General features: G+C 41.3%; 1 protein-coding gene across 1 annotated transcript; it reads left to right on the top strand.

Moving 5' to 3' along the window:
• Positions 1 to 1,798: 1,798 nt before the first annotated feature.
• Positions 1,799 to 8,900, top strand: LOC104384940 (chromosome unknown open reading frame, human C3orf52). Its single transcript, XM_009993332.1, has 5 exons — positions 1,799 to 1,966; positions 4,931 to 5,054; positions 5,602 to 5,738; positions 6,744 to 6,814; positions 8,651 to 8,900. The coding sequence occupies exons 1-5, from the start codon at positions 1,799 to 1,801 to the stop codon at positions 8,898 to 8,900; spliced, it is 750 nt and encodes a 249-aa protein (XP_009991634.1).
• The last annotated feature ends 75 nt before the right edge of the window (positions 8,901 to 8,975 follow it).

Below are 8,975 nucleotides of genomic sequence, written 5' to 3'. Positions count from 1 at the left end.
TTCTGTTCTAGATAAAAGCCTAGGTCAGAAAGATCAGATCAGTTTTCAACTTCCCGTTTTTTTTGAGAGTCTCTCAGCTCCGTGTGTCAGAAGGGTCAGTTAGTTCATGTGCAAGTGTGGATGTTGGATCACCCAGAAGAAAGAACCTCAAGACTTTGTAAGGAGCTCCTTCACTGATGGACTTTGGCTTTTTCTGGGTGAGATCCATAATCATTAACTCATTTGACTCAGAAAAGCTGCTTTGGTTTCAGACAGTTCAGAAGGGAAGGTAAGGTCTTTTACTGTGAGTGGAAATGACATGAATGAAGCTAATCTCCAACAGGAGTACTGGGAACCAGTGGGTGAAGGTTTTTTTCTAGTTAAGACATTGCAGGCAAAATCTTATGGATACAGACACGTTTTGATCCTGATGACTGCTCAACTTCATCCTCCATCCTCTGGAGTTTTAAGGGTTCTCCAGAACCAAAAGGTGGGGCTCTTTTTAGTTGCTGAATGAAGTCAAGCTGTGTGTTCAGCTTGATAAAGTGCCTTTGCCTGGAAGGCTGAGACATGTCATGCGGAATCTGAGCTCTTGTCAATGTTCCAGGCATCAGCAGTCAGATGTGTTGCACAACAGTAAAATCTGAAGGGGGTAAAAGAATCCTCAGCTTTTGGCAGGAAAAAGAAGGAGCAGTGTTGTGGGTGGATGCTCAGCCAGCAAGGGAGGGGGTTGGAGAAAACTGCTTTTTTGTCCACATAATGCATGATCCTATTTGTGCTGGGACAGGAGAGTGAGCAAGAGTGTGGTTACTGGCTGCCTGGGCAACCCTTTTGATCCGGACAGGAGAGAGGTGCTCTGTGTGGAGGAAGGAGAAACACGAGGATGGAGTCTGAACAGGACAAATGAGAGATGGTAGGATGAAGGAGAGTGGGGGACTAGGGAGAGGAATTAGCCTCAGGCTGAGATAAGTTTAATGAGTGACTCATGTAAGTAGCATGGGAGAGTTCATTCGGGAAGCTAGTGCAGACCAGATCTCAGTGTACACCATTATTTCCTGAATAAAAGCATGCCCTGTAGAGCACAGCCTGAAAATGAAGGCCACCTTCCTCCTCTCTTCAGCTTTGTCTTTTAGGTTTTTTTACATGGAAGCGGCTTCTCAGGCTTAGGTTGGTTAGTATGTGAATAGACATAAATGGTTCATTAGCACCAAACATTATTATAGGCTCCATAATTCCTAGACAGTGTAAAATTTGCAGCACAAAGGTCAGTAGGTTTCATTTCTTCATTGACTATACAGGGAGACTAAAATTAGAAATGTAGATGTATATTATACATTCCCTTCACAGCCTAAGCGAACCCCAGGCTATGTGATCCTTTTTTCAATTTATGCTGTTCAGAACCACATCAGTTTGTTTATCTGTATGGATTGTAGCAATAGTATTTTACTGTTTTGGCTGACGGGAGCAGGGAAACCAACCTGGTTCCTTTTAAAATTGCCTCAGCAAATGACAGCATTACTGAAGGTTTAGTCACCTTGTGCTTGTCAAGGGCTGGTACAGTAAGGCAGCCAAACTGGAAAACCTAGTATTGCAGAGCTGAGGGCTCTAGTTCTGGCAGCTGGGCAAATCGATACTTCCTCCGCCTCACATTTCTCTGCAGCTAGGGCAGACGACATTATCTCTCCTCTCAAGGAATTCTCCTCATTTATCAGTGTTTTGAGATCACTCCTGTGAAAACTATCCCAACTCTCACTGTTACCATCTCCAGCCTCATACCAGAACTGCTGCTGACCACATCTGCTGCTGAAACCAGAAGGAAATGAGTTGCCTCCGTGCTTGCTTCGGAGGCAGGGGTCCTCGTGCAGAGAAAGAAGCTATGAAAAGGCAAAATTCTGGCCAGGAGCATGAGATTATTGAATTACGTGAAGATCATGTGGAAGAAAATGAGGGTGATCATGACAAGCCTCTAAACGTTGAAACGAGAAAGGTAGGAATTTCATTTGCTCATTTGATGCTTGCTGTTGGTGAAAAACAGCACACAGCAAAAGAAATGATACATTTCGTGGGAACATCAGTAAGAGTGGTTTAATTTGTAGGTTGTGGGAGAGGGAAATGTGGTTCACAGGAAAGTAAAGGCTGAAAACTTGTTAAACATATTTATTTTCTTCTTTGAAAGAAGTATTTTAATATTGGAGTGGGGTTTTATGCTTCTTTAAAATATTTTTTGGTGCTTGGCTATTTGTGAACTTTAACTTAGGAAATGAAGTTGTAATTGGTACTTGGTGTTTTGCTTTCTCTTGTCAAGTGCTCTCAGGGAGATTGGGCTCAAAACCAGAAAGGAGAAAATTTAAAACCCATATTAAAATCAGGATTTCTTTCAGAACAAACTAATCAGAAAACAGCACTACCAAAACAAGTATAGAATGTCCTACAACAGCTTCTGTCTCTTTTTATCTTTGAGCAATTTGCAGCTGCTTACAATTACGAATTTGTATGGAGTGTCCTGAAGCCTTAGTTAACGCCTGTGAGTCCTGAGGGAAGCAGCTCGCAGCATTTAGCTTAAAGTTATGGAACAGGCTAATGCTGGCAGAGGAGTAGTATAGAGATTCACAGCAAGTGACTGTTGTGCAATGATTTTCATTGCTTTCTCCAGAGCAGAGGTCATATCTGTGGTAAAGAAAAGAAGTTTTCCACTTTTCTGTAGGGATGGCTGAGCCCTCACGGGAGCTTGGCTGCATTAGTCACACCACCCCTCCCTTCCTGCTCCCGCCCAAGCAACAGTGACTGCTTCCTTGTGTGGGCCCTGCTGATCATCTCCATGGGCTGATTAATTCCTCCTGCCAGGCAAAACCCCCATTTACTCTGCTATATTGAGGGCCATCTGGTCTGGTTACGCTGAACCAACTTGCTGCAGGGTCAGACAAATTCTCGGGAGGTGCAAAGAGGAACAGGAGAAGGTGGAGAACAGGCAGGGGTGAGCTAGATCTGCTCAGCTGTCTTGAGAAACTTTAGCCTGAAGTTTCTGTTTAGCCTTCTCCTTTCCAGAACTGAGCTTTCAACTGGGCTCTGTTTCTCCTGACTCAGGTAATTGGCTTCCTATCCTATAGGGACTGCTGGAAAGCTACCATGCTCTGCTTCCTGCTCATGAGGCAGTTTAATCAGAAGGACAGTCCTGCTCACAGGGAGGAGATTTTTCTCTGCTGCTGTTCACTCCCACCAGGCTTGCGATGTCCAGAAGGTGTTGGTTCAGCTGGGAGGGAATAGTTGGGGAGTTGAATGTTTGCTCGAGATCAGGCCAGTCTGCTGTGTGTGATGAAGAATCACACTTTTGCAATGGTCTAAATATATGGCTCAATTGAAACTTGATTTTGATAACTGTCTCAACTGGTATTACTATCTCTGATTTTGTAATTGTACTGTAGACAGTAGTTACTGCCTTTTTTTTATTTTTTATTTTCAGATATAAAACTATATGCTAGTGTTAAGTATTACATTGAAGCTTATTTTTTCTAATACACTTTGAAAAACAAACAGAAACCCAAAAAATATGTAAACATGACCACACCTGTAAGCATGCTGTAAGTGAAACCATAAAACCATAGTAAGCTTTTGCCTGTTGTTCCCTCTCAGAACCAAAGTACAGTGTGCAGGGATGTCTGCAGAGAGAGCTTTCCCTTTCTCTGCCTTTCCCCACTCCCCAGAAAAATTACTCTTGTAAGATCTTTCTGTGAGTGTCTGTTTTCTCCTGTGCTCATCTGCCACCCCCAAAGAAGCTTAAGCCAGCTGGTGGATGTCAGTTAAACTCTGTGAAAGGCTTTCTGTTATGCTGGGTTCTTAGAAGGTTCAAAAAGTGTAGGAAGGTAACCTGGGTTAGTGCCTCCAGCCAGCAGCTGGTTCCTGCTAACCTGCATGTATGTGGCCCAGGCAACCTAAAGCACGTGCTTTTCCTTACCTGGTACTGATGGCAAAAGGGACACGGAGTTGAAAGCTGGTTTTACAGTGATGGGGAGGAGGAGGAATCAAAAAGGTGTAATGGTCTACTTTCTTATGAATTCATGCCCTTCCTTCAGTCCTCTGGCTGTGGAGTAAAATAGTTGGAGGGGTTTTAATTTGTATTGTTATATCACCTAGGGTTAATTTTGTGTGTTGGGTTTTTAAAAATATATATATTAGTACAGCTGTGGTAACTATTAAAACACTAATTTCTGCTATGCTAAATCTTATTAAAAAATAAATGAAAGTCAGGTATTGTCCTTTCTCTCCTATGTAAACATACACACCTGCACAATTTATTTGAAAAGAGTTTCCTTGTGATCTATTAGAACGGGCAATATTTGTAATAAACTTTCTGTTAAATGAAGGCTTAATAGCCTTCAAGTTTCCAGTCTTCAAGAAAAAAGGGAGCCAGCTGTAAAAGTCTTCATTATTTTACAGTGTTTTTTAATGCAATAGTTTATAATTTATAGCAATTCACTTCCTTTGGGTTCTGGCACCCAGGAGCTAAAGAGACTGATATAGTCATCGTCTCAGAGGTGAATGATTTTGGAAATTCCTCCACAGACACCTTTTTGATTGTGAGAGATGGCAAACATTAAAAAGACACCTTGTGGAAAAAGCAAATAAAATCTATGTAGTTTAAAACAAAATTTTGAAGCCATGAAAGCACCTTTGTAGAACTTTAGATTTATGGGCAATTCAGGAATTGGAAATCCTGCACAAATGGGGAATGACAGATCTCTTTCAAGCAGCAGTCTGTCTGTAAATGTCCTTTGCCTTTCGCAAGCCAGCTGTAGCCATACTTAGGGGTGGGAACTGCTGATGTAGGGCATTGTTTACCAATGAGACTCTCCCATCTATGTGATGTTTTTTGTTTCTAAATGTTACAACAGAGACAGGTTTGAATATTTTTCTCCACCTTATTAATCAACGTGTCCCTTCCTTTTGTAACTAGGAGAGCGATCACTGGAAATCATGTGGGAATGTAGTTTTTTGGAGGTGTAAGCTATGGATGGTTATAACCACAGTTTTTCTAGTATTCTTCCTGGTCATTCTCATCAGCCTAGTTCTTTATTCTAGTAAGTATTTCGCTCTTGGTTCATCCTCTAACAAAAATGTACATTATGTACAATCCAATGTAACACAAATCTAACAACAGCATCCTTTTCACTCTTTCTGTAAACTGCTGAAGGGACTGGGAAGCTGCTTGCTTGTGTTGAGTAGTGGATGTGAATGCTTTTATTTTTAGCAGGCAGCAAGCAACTTCTAACCTGAAAACATGCCAATCCCAGTTTATAGCTAAGTGAGAAAATATTTTGAGAGTCAGGAATGAGGATGGAAATTATGCTTGTAACATTGCAACAAGTGTCATGGATCACTTTTGTCCCTGTGTGTGCTGTTGGTGCCTCCCAAAGCAGCTGACTTTCACTAATGGGGGAGGGTGACTGACCTCCCTGTGCTGTCACTTTCCTTCAGGTGACTTGCACTTTCTTTTTGTCACTCCCTGTCAGTAGTTACCAAGGAAATTTGTGAGAAAGCCACCCACATGGAAGCCAAGAGCTTTTTTTCCAACCCATCTGCTAACTGGAACTTTTTCCCCCCTTTCTACCTCATTTTCTATGTTAGATGTTTACACCGATGAGGATGACTACTGGGATTCTGAAGCACTACTAAGTAGTGGAAATTTTCACAATTTTTCAGGAACATTGGAGTTAATATGTCATCTCCCACACCTTTTCTCTGAAGACATTATTACTAACAGGGTATGTGTTGATGTGGTTCTTGGCAAAGCTGATTCTACTTGTAACATAGATTCAGCAACTCAGTAATTTGTAAGTCCACAAAAAAATATGAGTTGTACTTTTTGTAGTATAATTTTAAGTCACAATCTAGAAAAATAATTGTCTGCTTTTGAGCATGCAAGAAGTTCACATTTATTTAAAAAAAAAAAAGTGCCTGATTTTTTTCCCCCAAATTTGAATAATAATTGGAACATAGCCTTCTTCACATTTTTCATAGTATCATTGAATAATTTGTGTAAGGAGGGGCCTGTAAAGGTCATCAAAACCCAATGCTGCAAAAAAATCTTGTGCATTGCATTCCTCTATAAGTACATGAAGGCAGCCTGGGTTTGTAGCTGCCATTTCCATTGAGCCATCACAACCCTGCATAACAGCTGAAACAAGCTCAGCAGGCATGACCATGCTCATTTAGACTTACTGTGGAAAGGAAGTCTCAGTAGAGTGAACTTGCTCTCTACCAAGTAAGAGTAGAAAGGTTTTTTGGTAGTAATAAAAAACCAAGCCAAACAACATAAATTGCACGTGGCAACATGAGCACACACTTCCATTTCACCTTGAATGCCTCCATTGTGTTAACGTAATACAGTAATCACTCACACACCTAGTTTCATAGAATCATAGAATGACAGAATCACAGAATGATGGAAGAGAGCTTACAGATTATCTAGTCCCAATACCTTTGCATGGACAGGAACACCTTCCACTAGACCAGGTTACTCAAAGCCCCATCCAGCCTGGCCTTGAACACTGCCAGGAAGGGGGTAAAGATTAACTTGTCTGTCAAGCTAAAAGGATTGTGTACTGTTTCCAGGGCATATATTTGCTGAGGTTTGACCTTCAGCACCTGTGTTTATGTCCCTTAAAGCACCTTGTAAGAATCTTTTACTGTGCTTTCTTTTATGAGGAAAAGAGTGACAGAATGGAATTTTTTTTTTTTTCCTTTATCTTTTCTATTTTCTCCCCAAGTTAACAGATGTCTACAGTTCATCTCCAGCTCTAGGACGCTACTTTAGGTCAGCTCAGTTGATTAATTTCAGGTAAGCTATTTCTGTCACCAAAATGATCATAAAATTTCAGGTTTTTATGAGTCATAAATGCGCCTGTGTAAATATGCACAACATTTAAATCTGTGAAAAATGGGCGGTTTTGGGGAAAGTTACTCATATAGGTAGTGAAAACGAGTCAGAGCATCCTCTGGTGTAAATGGCAAGTACTGCTATTAATATATAATAGCATACAGTAACGTTTTGTTACTGTGAGGTAACATTGTCTTTGATTCCAAGGGCAACCCTTAATAAACATATTCAAGGATATTTATTAAAAGGAAAATGAGCTGCTGAAACCACTTGAGACTGACATGGCTTAAATAGCCTTAAATAGATGACACAGGGTTCATGGGGAGGGCAGAACTGTTTTGCTCCCAAAGGAGCTAAAGGCAGCAAGGACAGAAGTTGTGAGAGCCAAAACAGCAACATTACATTGCTGCTTTGTTTGGACCACTTTCCCCCCCTCACTTTATTTTGGACAACAGAAGCAAATCTCAAAGCAGTAGTATGTTGGAGAGACTGGTGGAAAAGCAGTGAGAGACAGAGCAAGTGGCAGAGTGGAGGTTAGGCTAACCTGGGTGGGAGACACGTGAAGGAGAAGCTCAGCCACTGAAGGCTGGTGTAGCCAGAGGAGTAGCAGTGGTAGGAAGAAGGGGAAAAGCATCCAGCCCTTCCTTGCAGAGGCAACAGAAAGCTTCAAGCTGGAACAGAGAGTGGATCTTACTCTTGGCAGATAATAGGACTGGAGGAAGGCTTAGGAGTTTACTGTCTTGAACCTGTAAAATTTCAATCTATGGAGACACCACAGATTTGCCACAGTAGGGAGGCTGAGCAGCAGAGAGAAAAGTAGAGCTGGAATGCTCAGCTACAGAGTGATCCTGCCATGGAGAGATAGCAAGAGACAAGGGAAGATGGTCAGAGACCCAAGGATTTCTGAAAAGCCACTGTTATAAAAGGGACTAGAAAGACAGGAGAAAATGAAGGAAATTAGATTTGCACAGTCCCAAGGCTCTTGAGAGACCAAGGACAGAGGAAGGTTCCTCCTTAGGCTGTGGCAAGGAGCAGTCCTGAGAGCACTTCAGGGAATGTGCTGCCTTGCACTGCCAGCCTTGGGAATGCTGCCGCTGGTCAGTGACTGAACTGTGGCTCCTTAGCTGGGTGGGTTAAAATTATTATTTAGACCATCAAATACAAAGCTGCAGTTCTGCATACATGCTGACGACCTGATTTCTCTCTCTCTCTTTTGTACATCTCTCAGTGTCTCCTTTTCTTTTTCCCCACCAAACAACTTTTTGATGTTTTGAATTCTGTGAGTACAAAATGTAGCTGTCAAATTGTAGTCAGCGGATTTGTTAGACCATAAATAATTAAATCTCTAGAGATGGACTCCAGTTTTGTGCTTTGTGTAAACCACTCCACAGCTGAGTTAGGGGCACAGCTGGGTGGCCCCAGGTATTGCCAGCAAGAGAGAAACTCTTTCTGCAGTTTTTCAGCTAACCTGTGGATGGATCATTCTCACACCTCTTATCTAGCACCTCTTCACGTACTTGTGAAGCATGAGTGTTCAAAACCTCACCCCAAAATGACACATGTGCAATTGCCCGCTGTGCATTTGAAAATACATTTCAGGTTGGCTTCAAGTATATGTGTTCCTTTCAGTGTCAAGAGCTGCTCTGAGAAGGGAGAGGGAGTAGAAAAATGGAATTTTTTCTTTAGAACAAGTTTTTTAAAAATCCATGTCAACATTGATATGAAAAGTCAGCCTTCTCAAAAAGGAAAAGATCCAATGAGGACTGGAAGACATTAATACTTGACCTTGTTTTTCAGTAATGAAAGCTCCACTGTGCATTATCAGCTAAAGTTTTTAGTACCACCATCAACAGAGGGGTTTATGGAAAACACAATGAACCCGGATTTTATAAGGAATGTTTTACGTCAAAATATTTATGATGAAGATGATCCTGGGACATCTGAATGTAACAGGTTAATGTTTGACCCGACTTCTCTCAAATTAACATGTAAGTACTATACATTAAAGAGACTGTTTACGAAGAGCAGAAGTATTTACTTGAAGTAAGGGAAATCTTTCTGGGAAGATGTGGAGATCTGTTAGCAAATATATTTTGCACAATAATATTAAGAACATCATAAA

The sequence above is a fragment of the Chaetura pelagica genome, unplaced genomic scaffold, assembly GCF_000747805.2.
Source record: "Chaetura pelagica isolate M959 unplaced genomic scaffold, ChaPel_1.0 scaffold101, whole genome shotgun sequence".
Lineage (NCBI taxonomy): Eukaryota > Metazoa > Chordata > Aves > Apodiformes > Apodidae > Chaetura > Chaetura pelagica.
Note: the sequence above shows the minus strand (reverse complement) of the source record. Positions and strands in the feature narration are given on the sequence as shown.